The sequence below is a fragment of the Aythya ferina genome (genome assembly GCF_964211825.1).
Source record: "Aythya ferina genome assembly, chromosome: 2".
NCBI classification, from domain to species: Eukaryota; Metazoa; Chordata; class Aves; order Anseriformes; family Anatidae; genus Aythya; species Aythya ferina.
In genome coordinates, this window is record NC_140297.1 from 47,832,995 (window position 1) to 47,848,381 (window position 15,387).

Below are 15,387 nucleotides of genomic sequence, written 5' to 3' on the forward strand. Positions count from 1 at the left end.
TCGAAGAAAAGCATATCCATCTCCTTTTCAGGGCCAATAGGGCCTGGGTCAAAAGGCACGTTCAGGTCAGCAGGGGGCGTAACAGCAAAAGCCTTCGATGGCTGTAGCAGCAGAGGGGCCGATGGCGTCGCAGTCGGATCAGTAAAGGAGCCCGCAGCTCCCTCACTGTCTGGCAGACCACACGTTTCTGACTGTGGCTCCACATGGCTCTTTAAGGCCTCAGACTGCTCGCCAGGTGCCGAGCAATCCCACTGCAACCTTGTCGTTTTTAGTTGCAGAGTCCCACACCTTGACCTCAGTTTGGTCTCATATTTCAGGCTCATAAACTGTCCAGTTGTTAATAAGGAGAATAAGCTGTAAGGTTACCAGGACAGTCTTTGTTTCTAAGGACGTACGATTCCCCATAACGCACAACTGCTTAACAGTGAGGGGCAGTTGTGTGCCGGGTCCACTTCTCTCGGCTTGAGATTCCCAGCTCCGGTGCGCCTGTTTCCAGCAACTTTCTGTACGAGCTTCTCTGAGCAGTTTGCTGAGTTTGGCCAAACCCATCTTCATGAGGCGATCAATGTGCCTGTTCCTGTCCTGGTGTCCGTTCTGGTCGCCTGTTCCTTTTCATTCCTTCTTTCTGCCTCTTTATCAATGACATAACTTCATTATATCATGTTGCCTTTTTTTATCTTGAGGGCAGGCTCCCCTCTTATTCCCTTCTCCCCACAGCAGTCCTTTTCAAAAAAAACTTCTTATTGGTCAAACAACTTTGCATATAACAACAACGGCAAACACCCAGAAACTTCCACGCCTCAAGGGCTGGAGAACAAGCAACCAGAGACGGCATGGCGTCTCCTGAATCACCCTTCTTTTTTCCCTCTAAACTCTTTTACATTCCTGATGGCCTCATCGTTAAGAGTCTGATGTTATCATCAACTACGGGGCTTGCCCACCCCCATGGCCACACTCCCACTTCTGCCCCTTCTTTATTAATATCAACCATCTTCTCGACACGAATTACCACGCCATATATAACAATTACCTATTACTAAAAAACTAGAGTAGTGAGAAACAAACAACAGCAAAACAACTAGAAACACCTTTCACCCATCCACCCTCTTCAATGTCCTCCCCCCGAGTGGCGCAGGGGAATGTGGAATGGGGGCTGCCATCAGTCTGTGACATTTTGTCTCCAGTGCTCCATGATCAGTAGGTATCAGTACAGTGGGAGGCTGTACTGATGCGTACAGTACGTGGCACTTCACGGTGAGGGTGATGGAGCACTGGAGCTGCCCAGGGAGGTTGTGAAGTCTCCTTCTCTGGAGATATTCAGGACCCGTCTGGATGCCTACCTGGCCCTTGAAAGATGGGGCAGCTTCTGGATTCTTCTCGCAGAGGGCAACTCCTGCAGACCCCCACTACCAAAACCTTGCCACGTAAACTCAATACAAAGGAGGCAGGGCATAAGGTACTTAGATATGAGTAATAGCAGGAGCAGGGCACTGCAGCTTCCAAGGACAGGATCAGCTTGTTGTATAAAATATATGGGAAAAAAACACAGAAGATGTATATGCTGTTGTGATCCACATGGTTAAGATATATCCATATTTTCACCCAGCATTCAAGCCACAATTACCACTAGCTCAATCATTAAGGTGTTTATTTGTCACAGGTTTATTTGTTTATATTGTCAGAGGTGAATGTACTGAGCAAACAATCCATAACCAGAAAATACATGCTGCTCTCCGTGTTGGAGTCCTTGATCAAATCCAATGGAGGCACGGGAAGTTTTTAAGATCCATAAAGTGGAAATTTTAAGCAGAAATTAGGAGAAGGCTGAGGTGACCTCCATTTCACTGGGCTGCGCCAGGCACCCCAGCACGGCTCCACACTCCTCGTGAGAGGGGGTAATGGCTGTGGATGTGTCTGTGTGTCAGCACAACCTGCCCAAGCGCCTGGAGCGAGCACCTCCATGCAGCAGGGACACCCCCCCAGCAGCCATCCACCATCTCGGCCCGGAAGCACACGTTTATCAGCAGGGCGCCGGGCAGCGCTGGCTTTTCTCGTCATTTCCCCTGCCTGCGGGCAGCGCTTGTGCCGCCCGGTCCCGCCGAGAGAAGGACGCCCACGGGGTGAGGGAGCCGGGGGAGGGCTGGGGGGGGAGCCCCGCGGGTGCTGTGGAAGCGGCGGGCGGGACCCGCAGCCGGTGGCCGCAGCCGGAGGGCTGTGGGGGGGCTGCCCTTGGTCGGGGAGCCCCTCTCAGCTTTCGCTGTCGTCCCGCAGGCCGGTCGCCTTCCCGTCAAGATGTCGTACATGCTGCCGCACCTACACAACGGCTGGCAGGTGGACCAAGCCATCCTGTCGGAGGAGGACCGCGTGGTGGTCATCCGCTTCGGGCACGACTGGGACCCCACGTGCATGAAGATGGACGAGGTGCTCTACAGCATCGCCGAGAAGGTAAACCCGCAGTCGCACCGCGGGGGGGACGCTTCCAGCACTCGGGGTTGTAAGTGGCTTATGCAGAGTCTGAGGTGGATTGCAATTTGGTTTGTAATTTGGTTTCCGGAGAGGTATTCCTGCAGTAGGAGGTAGCAATGGAGCTGTTGGGTTCACTTTCCTGAGCATCTCCTAAAGCTGCTGACTGCCCTGCTGTGCATAACATTTAGTGTCGTGAAAAGCGTGGCAAGTTCAGAAGTCACGGTCACTAACTGTTAATAATCCATCACTTAATTAATTAACTTTATCATTCAAACACAGGCACGGGCTTGGTAGTAGGACTGTCATGACTCTAGGTAACACAGCACTATCGCTTCACAGAGTACGTCGTAACTTCAGGCTTCCATTAAAAGTTACATTCATAGTGACGCTTAAAAATGGTAAAATCCTGGTGAATTTCCGACTAGTGTTAATTAATACATCAGTGATACTCTGTGGAAATAGATGGCGCTCTCTTGAGATGCATGGGCTGAAATCAACTTTAGGAGCAAGGTGCTGAAGCTGTTTTCAGACAGAAACTGAATGCCTGCTGACAGCTGGCTTCTTGCTCAAGAAAAGGATATTGAAGAAAAATTAGACTGTGTTTACATACCTTAAAAGGGAAATCAGAGCCGACTGTGTATTTAGTAAAGGTTTTGCATGGTGATACGTGTAGAAAACAGAGCTCTTCTCTAACTGAATCACACAGAAAGCAAGCAAGAAATCTGAATTGGAAGTGGTTACAATTAAACTTGGGTAAGAAAAGGATTCAGCTATTTTCATGTCAAATTATGTGTAGTCAATAACTTACACATAGATCTTCTTGTGGTATTCTCCTTTGTATTCTAATGGTGTTGTTAAATAGATGTACTTCTGTCTCTAAAATCCCTATGTTAAGTATCTATGTCTGCAGTGAAATGTTAAGACGTGATAGAATACAGTAAGGAGTTGTGACATGGTTTAACTTCGACTTTTTTGTGTTTAATGTTGTGGGAGTGTCTGAGAGCACTTTTAGTATTTACTTTTGGCAGGATGCTTGGCAATCTAGCAGATGTTTTGGCAGCTAGGGGTGATTGGGGGATGAAAGAACAATGTAACTTGTTATTTAAAAATCTCCCTCTGCAGAATTGGCAGATTAAAGGGGGAGATCCTTCCTCATCCTCTTGCTTACAAGCCATATTCGGATCTCTGCTGTTTTAAAGAGTGAGTAAATGTTCAATTGTACAGGTGTTTATACAGAGAATAATACAGAATGTTAAGATGCTGTAATTACATGCTACATTTGAAGAAAACACAGCCATATTTTCCTCTTTTTTTTTTGCTTTTGTTTTACATTTGGGGTAGCACTAATATTATCTATACTTTAAAATATGAAATCAGGTGGGCTGTTTTGCTGGGTTTTATTTTTTTTTTTTTTTGAATCCTTTTGGGGAAAAGAAACCAGAACACCATATGAAAATTCAAAGCAGATTATTTTCCCTGAAATGTATTCCACTTATAGTTAAACTATAATATTTTTTTTTCAGTGTTAAACATGAAAAAAGGCAAGGTTTCAAAGAGTTTCAAAACAAAACATTTTAAGATGTTGGATGTTTTGGTTGAAACCTAGACAAAACAAAAATCTAAGAACTTGAGTTTTACTAAATTCCCGTGGAACACCTTTTTTTTTTTTTCTTTTTTTAAGAGAAGGCTCAAAATTGCAAAAGCCCATTCCTTGCAATAATTTGCTTTGGCTGCTAAATTTCATTATTACCTTTTATTTAAACTAATATACAAATCCTGCCCTGGTTTGAAACCAGGTCACTTCAATGAATACATTGTACTGGGTGAGTGCTGCATTAGTGAAGATTGTTCAAATGTCTTGCACTTACTTAACCATAATCAGAAGTGTGAATAGCTGTGGCTTTTGCTCAAACATTAGTTGTACTTCTGCCTATCTGTTAAAGTTAGAGGAAAATGGGGAGTGGGAGGAGAAGAAAAGGAGAGGAGGAAAAAATAAAATCCAAAACATTGGCATTATAGTTACTGGTGTTTATCGTTGAGCAAAGCTGATCCATTTACTTTAGCCCATGTTTTTCAAAATTGTTAGCTCTATGCATTGCATTTAGTAGTATAATGTCTTTCTCTTCTACCATATAAAATTAACACCTAAATTTACAGCATAGTTGGAATGAGAAAATTGTCTAATGACAATGCAGACCTTGAAGTTTCTACTTAATAGTGTTTGCAGCCTCTTTCAGTTCAGTAGTGCAAGTCTTCTAGGCTTCTTCAACTTGAATCAATTGTTTCGAAACCTATTCTCATTTCCCCTTCCCCCCCCTCTGTGATTTCTTTGTCCATAGGACATCTAAACATGAAAATAAAAGTCTAGAAACTTTTTAGGAAGATACTAGTTCTTGACTCAGATTTCTTTAGGTATTTCCTGTATGCATTTTGGGCCACAAGCGAAGAGAAATTTCTTCTTATTTCTTCGAGAGAGTTGAAATTATAACAAAAAATGTCTTTACCTCCACCAGAAATGCAAAGAAAACTAATGTGATCCTTGCAATTCTTCCTAGTCATTGGTCATGCTGTGGCAATTTGATGTTGTAGGCATGCATTAAATTTATTTGAATGATATTGTTAATGAAATTTTGCAGGAGAAATTATATTTATTTTATCTGGCATATGATTTTTCCCGTGTTTGCATTTTTTTTTTTACCAGCTAAGTGTGAGACAGGATCTACAGAATCTGTATATTAAGTTCAGCTATATCTGATGTTAAGTGTCCTATATATTCCTCTGCTTTATAGTCTTGAGGCACTCCATTTACAGATTAAATAGTAGTCCACTGAAACAGACACAGTTCTGCAAAGTATTAAAATACTGGCCTGTAACTATGGTGAGGGAGTAATATACTTTTGTTTCTGTGTATATTTGTTGAATAACGTAGATTAATATGTGAAACTACTTTTTCTATTGAAAATGGGTTTTTATCTTCAGGTGTTGAAAAAGTGGTACTGTTTGAAAAAAGGTAGATCCAGTATAATTTTTTTGTTTGTTTGTTTGTTTGTTTGTTTTTGTTTTTTTTTTGTTTTTTTTTTTTTTGTTTTTTTTTTTTTGTTTTTTTTTTTTTTGTTTGTTTTTTGTTTTTTGTTTTTTGTTTTTTCCCAGAAAGAAGCAAACTTACTATATTGCAGTGTGTGTTACAAGGTTAAGTACTTTCACAGTAAACTTGGGTTGACCTGTAGCTTCTAAAATGCTACAGGATTTTTGCACACTGTACAGCAATTTTTTTGTTTAAATTCGGTACCTTAGTGTGGAGTCTGAATTGTTACAACTTTAGCTGCTTTTACAGTGCGGTTTGCTTCCTCAGAGCTGTGTTTAATTCTTGCTCTGAGGTCCCGGTATCGTATCTGTAGCTACAACTTAAGTCAGAAGGAACTTATAAGCAGCTGCTGCCTTGAAATGATTGCAAAACTTGTTCTGCTTTGAAGTGATAGCAAAGGGATGTAGTTTTGAACTGACAACTCTCTGGAACAAGGATTCATGTTGCGATGGATGGGGAGAAATTAAGATATATGGAACAAGTCTCCATATATTTAATAGCTCAAGTACAGATGAACTCCTGCTTCTGTGCCAGCTTGAATCCAGAAAGACTTGAATTGCTTTTGTTTAAAATGAAGCCTAGGTTAACCAAGTCTTACAAAATAGAGCTGGCTCTATAGGAAGGTAGCTCAGATGCTCTGTGCTACTGTTTTTGTTCCAATACAGTGGCTGAGATAGTAAGCACTCCTTCAGGCTGTAAAGCTGGTCAGTACTGTGTAATGAGACATTTGAGTAGTTCTGCAGTTCTGCTCATCTCTAAATAGTGTTGAAATAAAATGCCTCTCAGTGACAAGCCTGCTCAGTCTGGCATGCCAGTGAACAGTAGATACTATGGCCACTGTGGTGCTTTACTGCATCACCCTTTCCATGAACATTTTTAGCCTCTTACCTATCTCTTTCTCTATTTAATTCTTAGGCCTGAATGCCAACCTTCTGTTCCATATGTTGTAGGGTTCTGTGGCAAGGCCCATGTTGTGGGTAAATTTGGCAGCCAGTGCCCAAATACAGAACGAAATGCATCCTTTTTCAAGGCAGTTGGAAGCTAAGTGACTTCAGAGGGATAAATGCTGTAAACTAGTATCTTTTCATTGTGGTGCTTGATTCTAGATCTGAAATTAATTCTTCAGATCTGAAATTAAGAAACAGCGGGGAAAAATACAATTTTTAAACCTCTGAATTAAAATTTAAGTCTTCTATCTAGCTTTGAGGTCTGCTTTAGACATCAGAAAAGGTTTTGAGCAAGCCACTGTGCGTCATCAGTTCCACTTCTTTAAAGCAAGTAGCTTTGATTCTTTTATTTACATGTAGGAGAGAAGGGAGATTCAGTTAATGTCTGAGATACTTGGATTATGTTGGTAACTTGCATATATGCTGCGCAAAGGTGATTCAGATGAAACAGTCCTCTTGAGTGATTTTTAGTTAATAATTTTAAAGTATCCGAGTTTCAGAAAACAAGATAATACATTCTTTAATTCTGGTTCTCTTTTCTAAAATCTTATGCTTCTGGGGCTCATTAATAGTGACAAGCATTTCTGGTTCTGCAACAGCTTGACTAAATCAAGTGTATATAAAATAAAACTAACTAAAAGTTTTGTTGTTCTAATGAATGCTATGTGAAGCACAAAGTTTTTGGAAGTAAAATCTTAGTTTAAGACTTGTAGTAATACTTGGTTTAACTTAAAACCACTTTCGTCTCCAAATTAAAAACAACTGTCCAAAGATTGTTTAGCTTATAAGAATCGCCAAATTCTCGTGTTGTTGCAGAAATTTCCACGCACAGTAAAGCTGTGCTGCTGATGCTAATAATACCAGTAGGATGGAAGGAGAAATAAAAGGAGAAAATTAAAATAAGTTCTTCAGGTTACTTTTTTAAACCTGTGTTTTGCCTCCTAAAGCTAACCAGAGAGTAACTTCAGTCAATTCTCAATAAAATTGTTCATTTTGAACATTCTCTTAAGTTTCTTAGAAATATTTAATGTAAAAGTGAAATGAGAATGAATAATCAATTCAGAGAATGTTTAATCTGAGTAACTTGGGTAACTTGGATTTTTAAGGCTTTACCTTTTGACTGGTTTGGAACATTTTTTAAATGGGATGGTTTCATTAGATTATTGGTATAATCTAAGATTATAAATGGCTCCATAATAGCACAATAAAAACTATTTAAATGGTGCTTCAGCCCAGAAGAGATTTGACTTCTTTTCGCTACTTATTTTCAAAATATTTTTGAAAATAATACTTATTTTCATTTTTAATGTGTGGTTGTTTTATGTAATGCAGAAACTGTTTTGAAGTCTGATAAAATTTATTTACTATGTGCTGTTTTTTTTTTTTGTGAATGAGCATCTCCACACTTTCTCAACTGAGTTGTTTGCTAGGATGTTTAAGTTCAGGATACACTGTGCGTAAGATTTTTTTTCATGCAGTCTAATCCTGTTTTCTGGGCTAAAATAAAACACCTTTACATCAACCAGAAATTACAGTTACCATAGAACTTCCAGACGCTTGATAGCAAAGGTAAAAGTAAAAAAGTAAAAGTAAAAAAGCACTTTGAAGCAGTAAGATTGTCACAAATCTTAGACCAGTTACACTTCAGGCGTTACGTAGTCAAATGGGAAGGATGAAGGTGGTGTTTGTACGTAAGGATGGAGGCAGAGTGCATCCATGGAATAGTGCATGAATATGTAATTATATACCTTAAAGGTCTGTGTAATCTAGATGCCTGCAGTCATGTATTTAATTTATGGGTATGTATTAACTTCTGATGTACCTTCCTGCGTATAAACTAAGTTTAGAAACTAAGGCCTAAGGCTTCCTTATGGTCAGACGTGCTCTGTATAGAAAACAAAAACATGACAGTTTTCATTCAGGAATTAAGACATTCACTGTGAAATTAAAGGGGAAGAATCTGGAAATTCTGGAAAATGAAAACCTATCTTAACCAGAATTGCCTAGAGAACAGCTTCTCATCAGGGTATTTTTTTCATAATCAATTAAAATCTCAGTCTCCTGTTTTCAGCTTTACAACTGTCAAAAACATTAGTTTTTATTACTAAATTATCAGTTTTATTTTCATTTAATGAGCCCTTTTTAAACTATTTAAAAATTAAATAGTTTAGAGAAAATATGCTTGGAGGTAGGCACCAAGACATTTTAGGTGATTAATTTTCTGAAGTGTGTAAGCAGCTGACAACAGAGGTAAAATGTATAAATGGGTGAAATGGGTAAAATGTGTCAGCAGGTTTTTTTTAAGTTACTTATTTAGAGCTGCGCATGTCACTGTGAGGTCACAGCTGTATACAAAGGTTTGTTTCTCTGGATGTTCATTTAGCATAGTCAATTTCCATTTGAAACTGGAAGTGAAATTAACATATTGGCTGTAGGTAAGGGTATTTTCTATGTGATTGGTCCTTGTGCATTTAAAAAGAATTACAAGACTGTTTACTGTGATTTCCTGACTTAGTATTTTGTAAAAATAAATGTTGCAATTGGGAAAGTCTAGGTCTTTTAATCACTAATACAATTAATCAAAGGCTTGTTAATATATATTGCTTTTGTATTTCCTGTTTTCTTTTGCTTAGGTGAAAAACTTTGCTGTTATTTATCTTGTGGATATCACTGAAGTACCAGACTTCAACAAGATGTATGAGTTGTACGATCCCTGTACAGTCATGTTTTTCTTCAGGTACATGATGGTTTTTAAAATATAAGTCAGCTGTGAATGTGTTCTTAGTACAGTGTCTCAGTAGAACTATAGATCATTTCTAAATGCATATCAGCATGCTGATGCTTATGTTTATGTTGATCTAGAAAACAACAAACTCTTCATCAGAGAGTATACTGATAGGAAAAGGGGTAATTGCTTTAAACTGAAAAGTAGATTTCGATTAGACATAGGAAGAATTTGTTACTGGGAGGGTAGTGAGGGTTTGGAACTTCTTGCCCAGAAGAGTTGTGGATGCCCCATCCCTGGAGGTGTTCAAGGTCAGTTTGGATGGGGCTTCGAGCAACCTGCTCCAGTGGAGGGTGTCCCTGCCTGTCACAGGGGGGTTTGAAATAGGTGATCTTTAAGGTCCTTTCCAACTCAAACCATTCTAATATTATATGACTGAGTAGGCAAATGACTTGTTTGCCAATTAGCATAGTAACAGTATTTTGATGATAAAACAAATTAGTGATAATGAAACCTGTTTTTATTATGCTTTGGGTATAGTTGTAACTAAAAAAAAAAAAAATATTATAGAATGCTGTGGTAATAGAGGGAGGAGTCAACCTTGTCAAACTTGCTCTAAAGATATACCTAAAGTTCTAAAATTTTTCGAGCCATGGCACTTACTTTGGTATAAAACATACTACTGGTAAGTGTGGCATTCTTGTGTTAGATGGTAGTGGGAAAGAAATACAAATAATGAGGAATGTACTGAAGAGTAATTGCATTGAGTAGCATTCTTCATGTGGGAACATGTTTGCAGTCATTGTTTTAGCTTTAGGAATAGGCAATAAAATGTCACTTTGAGGGTGACAGGAGCGGATACTTTGACACTTATTATAACCTCATTGTTATAAGGCTTCTTTTGAATCCTACAAAGCATTCTTATGAGGGATAGATAAAGTTTCTTTTTGAATTATAACTCTATTAACCTGTTTGGTTTCTTCTCTCCCTGTAAAGGAACAAGCACATCATGATTGATTTAGGTACAGGTAATAACAACAAGATCAACTGGGCAATGGAAGATAAGCAAGAGATGATTGACATTATAGAAACTGTTTATAGAGGAGCCCGAAAAGGTCGAGGCTTGGTGGTATCGCCAAAAGATTATTCCACTAAATACAGATACTGACACGTCTTTGGGCAGCCTTTTCTTTTAGCCCTGCATCTACTGAAATTTATTATTGTGTATGTGCGTACTATATATATGTCTATTTAAAACAAAAATAAACAAAACAAAACGAAAAAAACCAACCCCACAAATTGTTCAACTTTGAGCATATTTGAATTATTTAAAAGCTTTGAATTTTGTTTTAAAAAGGTAGAAGTCAAATCCTGGAACTGTCTGACTGCAGTAATACTGTAGCTGGTTTTTTGTTTGTTTTTTTTTTGACTTTTACTCTGTGTTGACCTTTTGGTATGATGCATTTTTGTACACAAAAAGCCTGTTTGTAGAAAAACATTTCAGTTGTCTTTGCTTGCTTTTGTTACATAAATATCTGGGAAAATTATAGTGTAGTTTTTTTAAGAAGAATAAAACGAGGTCCACTGATTTGCCTTAATGTTCTTTAAAGTTGAGAAAGAAAACAAATGTAATTGGATGCAAAATCATAATCTTGAAGATAAAGGCTTGTCACTTTTTTGTGGATTTTCTTGCATAGTGTCTTGGTCTTTTGTATCCAGTAACAAAAGGGAATATACTAAGGTGCATTTGTTAATATTTAACAAAGCTAAATAAAAACATCTTCAGTGATCCCCCACCCTTCAATCAACTTAATAAAGTTGTGATGGTGGAATTTTCGTTTTCATGGTGATTATGTATGCTAGTCATTTCAAATACATCATAGTAGATTCTGTTCCAAAGTTTAGTTGCAGTTCTGGAGCTGGTTGCATAGTCGATGCTTAAAGAAAGGATGAACTGTGCTTTCTCTAGAGCTGAATTTGTCTAATGGTAGAGCGAAGTGTTTATATTTATCTACTCATGAAACTTGGATTGGATTCCACTGTGGTATGGCTTTTGAAGTTTCCATACATGCTTCTGGTAACTTCTGTTCCATAGTAAAGAAGTCACTGTTGGTTCGTTATTTGCTTTTTGTTACTGCTCTTTGTTTGTTTTTTAAACTGATACATGAATATTTAGAGAATTAATGAAAAGCAAGCCAGACTGCAAGAAATGAGGTACGTGTATTTTGAATCCAGTTTGTCACAAAATGAAGTGTTCAAAATGGAATTTATATTTCTGTTGTCCATTCTTAATAGAAAAGTAAATACTATTCAAACTACTTCAAAGGTTCTATCAAACTAGCTTAGTATACAATGTTAAAGAATGGAATTAAGTCTAGTTATTCTTAGAGTTGCTTCCATGAACCTAAATAGAAAACTTACTCTGTTTGTTACTGTCTAAGCACACAAAATTCATTTATGACTCAGTTGCATATTCTGTATTGCCAGTTGCTTACAGGCTTATCCATAGAGATAGAGTTTTTATACTTTGTCTTCCCAGCGATTGCAAAGCTGATCTACAGTGTGATCTCAATCTGTGTGATTGATTTAGCAAGATGTTGTAATATGGTTAGGCCATACCTATTTTGGTACTCAGATGATAAACCATTTCAACAAACTACTCGAGTGGATGGCAGCTTTGTTACAGTTGGGTACATTTTCTAACGTGAAGAATTTGAGCATCAAAATGGCACGTGCAAGTGGAAAAGTATTGTCATAGAAGGAGCTTGTTATTCTGAGAACTCTTAAAAATGCAACAAAGAAACATGATGAAAATTTTAATATTAAATGAAATTCACTTTCCACATTGAAAAAGTTTGTGACTGGTAAGCTTGCTATACAGGATAGTTTTCTAACCATAATATTGCTTTTGCCTCCCCTGAAATGAGTGGTTCATTACCCATTACAGGAATTACAGTTTGGATGAATAAACCGAGCTTCTGTCATGGCATGGTGCAAGCGTGTTGGTTTCCACTGGTACGTTTTGTGATTGATTGCAAGCAATGACACGTTCCCTGATTCAGTGCAGTGCTGTTCTCCCTTTATCTTTCTTGATCACATCCTCATTTCAGTGCTGCAAAGAAACAGTGAATAAGTAGGTTAGTGGTTTAATTATTCATGAATGTGATTCAGCATAAAATAAGATCTCTATACAGTTAAATATACAGTTAAATACATCTTCATAAGACTTTCCATATTTGTAAAAATAATTTCACAGCTTATCACCAGGAAAAAGGCAAGATAAATAGACACTGAAATTACTTCAACGTATTTACAGACATTTCTCTCTTTAACTGCATAAGCAATCTCAGTTGGTTTAAATGAGTAAAGCCTGCAACAACAGGAAGAAGGCAACATCAGCGCGTTGAGAACTCTAAAACAATGCTGAGATAAATACCAAAAAACACCAGCTAAGGCATACATCTGGGGGGACTGTTTGTAACAGACAGCAATATAAAATCTGACATGCAGCCCACCTACTCATACTACCAAGTATTTGATAACAATGTTGTTAACTTCCTCGTTAACTTCCACCTCGCATTTTACTGCTGCAAAGAATACATTATTGCTCTGTTCTGGGCAAGGTGTTTATGAGGTGTGCTCTGAGTCACACTGGGAAGCTGTAGCAAGTTTAAAAGAGGTGTACATAAATTTACGCCACAGAGAATCCTCAGCCACATCTGTTAGCATACTTGAGAGACAGGAATAGTGGACAGGAGTGCTTTAAGCCACGCACATTTTCTTACAAATATACAGCCTCAGTTTACATATTTTGGATTAGTTTGCACAGCAAGCTATAGTTTGGGTTCTTCTACAAAAGTGGTAGCATCTTTTGGCTCTTGTGGAAAAACAAATCCAAGGTAATTTTAAATATTTTAAGTACATTCCCAGTATATATTAAAATCCAAGTAAATACATAAACACTACTTTCATGCTAGGTGCTGCCCATATTTCAAAACTGAGTAGAAATACATATAATACAGGAAAAGTAAAGTTTCTTTACTCTTGACTCTTCATCGGTATTCTCTATCCCAGCCTCTGTCATTAGATCAGCAACGTGCTTCTCGAGGTCATCAATGCGCTCGCCCATTTCTTCCAGTAAGAAGTTAAAGATAACTAAGAAATACGAATGCTATGATTGCATTTTTTTTTTTATTCTATGAGAAAAATACAGAGCTTTCTTCCAGATGCCTCAGCCTTTTACTTACTCATGTTCAACATTAATGCAAGGTGAAGCTCACAGGTGTATCACAAGGCTGTATTATAACAAGACAATCCTACTTTCTCCTGAAACAGGGAAGCATTCCAGTTCTAAATGTTATCACATGCTTTCCTGTCTGCCTGCGAGTGAACTAGAGTATCTTCTGTGTAAAAGATTGTTTTCTGTCCAAGGAACTATTTTAGGTAATGCCATATGGTCAATATAAATAATCAAGATATAACTGCTGTTAAACATTTATTTTTCTTTATACTAAAGATGCAACTTCCTGAAAGTGGGGAGTTTCAGAAGAGTAAAACGTGTTGAGTCTGTAGTTTCAAAAAGCAGAGATAGGTCCTGTTAACCACATCTAAGGAGAAAGCTCAGTGACCCTTCACGTCTTGTTTTCTTTATCTGTGCTTACCTTCCCAAACTCAGGAGCCTAACAGAGTTGTTTCTAACCCACCAACACGCAGTGTTATGCTAATTTAAATGCATTTTTGAAGATGGCTCTTTTTTTAAAATGTACCTCCAGAATAGTTGCACATAATTTGTCCTGTACTTTACTTGAAAGCTAGAATTGATGTACAGAGACTAGCTCACTGGGACTGATCTGGCCTTCAGGAAAACCTTTTTAGGATTTCCTTAGTAAAGGAAAAAAAGAAACAGGGTACAGGTCAGCTGTCTTTATACCACAGGTGTCTAACAACATCAATAACATCTTAATTTGATATTCTGAAAAAAAAACAAAACCAACCACATCCTGATTTTAAAAAGAAGATCGACAAAAACGACGACAACAAAAACAACAAGACTTCACATCTATTTGTTAATGAAGGGAAGGGAAGGGAAGGGAAGGGAAGGGAAGGGAAGGGAAGGGAAGGGAAGGGAAGGGAAGGGAAGGGAAGGGAAGGGAAGGGAAGGGAAGGGAAGGGAAGGGAAGGGAAGCCTAACCCTGTGGAGGAGCTACACCTCCAGAAGTTATGAAACTTGGCTCACAGAGCTAGTAACCCAGATTAAAAAGAGGATATTTCTCAGCGTTATCTTTTCAGTCAGAGCTTCGAAATTCTCCTGCAGCTGACACAGCAGGCTCTCCGCCTAGGAAAGAAAGAAACGACGAGATAAAAAGCAGGAGGGTCCCAGCAAGGACAGCAGGGGGTCAGCCCTCACACAGCCGCGGCTCTCGCTCCCTTCCTTCCTCCTTCCCTCCCTCGGCCGGCCTCCAGCCGCAACCCCCATACCTCCCCGTCTCCCCGAAGGGAAAGCCGCTCTCCCCGTGGCCTTTTTGCCTTTTTTTCCCATCCTATTCCTCCAGGGCAGCCGCTCCGCTGCGGGTGGGGGGGGGGGCCCGCTGAGGCCGCCCCAATACGAGGCAAGCGCCTGACAGGGGGGCACCCAGCCCGGCCGGGCTTTCCTCGGGGCATCCCCGACCCGCTTTGCCCCAAGCCCCCCGCCCTGCTGGCCGCAGGAGCCAGCCCCGAGCTCACCAGCTGCAAAAGGGCCCCCGCGCCCGGCGGCTCGGCGGCCGCCATCGCTCGCGGTGCCGCCTCCCCGCCAGGTGAGCGCCCCGCCGGGGCCGGGCCGGGCCGCGTCGCTGCCTGCCAGGCCTGCGGTGGGCTGCAGGGAGCAGGTTTTGTCCAAGACGCTGATTTATTTGTAAGGTATTAAGGGTAGAGCTGGTGATTCTTCACCCCTTTCTTCGCTGTAAAACTTGAGAGGTATGGCAAGGCTGGAAAAAATGGTCTCATAAGCGTTTATGTTACAAAACAACTATTTCTATTATGTCACAAAATAACTATTTCTGGTTAAAAAATCGTTAAATTTTGTCTACCTGTAATTTCGTCTACCTGTGGTATTCCTTTTTTTTTTTTTTTTTTTTTTCCAAAATACTTACACAGGGTGATAAATAAGGATATTGGGGTTTGAT

General features: G+C 39.4%; 2 protein-coding genes across 3 annotated transcripts; one reads left to right on the forward strand and one right to left on the reverse strand.

The window, feature by feature from the left end:
* Positions 1-1,990: 1,990 nt before the first annotated feature.
* On the forward strand, positions 1,991-11,055 carry TXNL4A (thioredoxin like 4A). 2 transcript variants are annotated; one of them, XM_084508916.1, is made up of 4 exons: positions 1,991-2,120; positions 2,272-2,445; positions 9,132-9,235; positions 10,220-11,055. In XM_084508916.1, exons 2-4 carry the CDS (start codon positions 2,293-2,295, stop codon positions 10,389-10,391), a joined length of 429 nt encoding a protein of 142 aa, XP_084365042.1. In that variant the 5' UTR covers positions 1,991-2,120; positions 2,272-2,292; the 3' UTR covers positions 10,392-11,055. The 2 variants fall into 2 exon arrangements, with proteins under 2 accessions (XP_084365042.1, XP_084365043.1); XM_084508917.1 differs by lacking the exons at positions 1,991-2,120; positions 2,272-2,445 and adding an exon at positions 3,589-3,666.
* A 969-nt stretch (positions 11,056-12,024) lies between these two features.
* HSBP1L1 (heat shock factor binding protein 1 like 1) lies at positions 12,025-15,026 on the reverse strand. Its single transcript, XM_084510899.1, has 4 exons — positions 14,948-15,026; positions 14,460-14,558; positions 13,266-13,394; positions 12,025-12,335 (listed from the first exon to the last, which is right to left on the reverse strand). The coding sequence occupies exons 1-4, from the start codon at positions 14,990-14,992 to the stop codon at positions 12,330-12,332; spliced, it is 279 nt and encodes a 92-aa protein (XP_084367025.1). The 5' UTR covers positions 14,993-15,026; the 3' UTR covers positions 12,025-12,329.
* Positions 15,027-15,387: the final 361 nt, after the last annotated feature.

What these genes read in the sequence shown, in the direction of transcription:
- TXNL4A (XM_084508916.1), top strand. Translation starts at nt 2,293, where the DNA reads ATGTCGTACATGCTGCCGCACCTACACAACGGCTGGCAGGTGGACCAA. An exon ending in TCTACAGCATCGCCGAGAAG is followed by an intron (nt 2,446 to 9,131) that starts GTAAACCCGCAG and finishes TCTTTTGCTTAG; the next exon opens with GTGAAAAACTTTGCTGTTAT. An exon ending in ACAGTCATGTTTTTCTTCAG is followed by an intron (nt 9,236 to 10,219) that starts GTACATGATGGT and finishes CTCCCTGTAAAG; the next exon opens with GAACAAGCACATCATGATTG.
- HSBP1L1 (XM_084510899.1), bottom strand. Translation starts at nt 14,992, where the DNA reads ATGGCGGCCGCCGAGCCGCCGGGCGCGGGGGCCCTTTTGCAGCTG. An exon ending in CGGGGGCCCTTTTGCAGCTG is followed by an intron (nt 14,559 to 14,947) that starts GTGAGCTCGGGG and finishes TTTCTTTCCTAG; the next exon opens with GCGGAGAGCCTGCTGTGTCA. An exon ending in TAATCTGGGTTACTAGCTCT is followed by an intron (nt 13,395 to 14,459) that starts GTGAGCCAAGTT and finishes ATGCAATCATAG; the next exon opens with CATTCGTATTTCTTAGTTAT.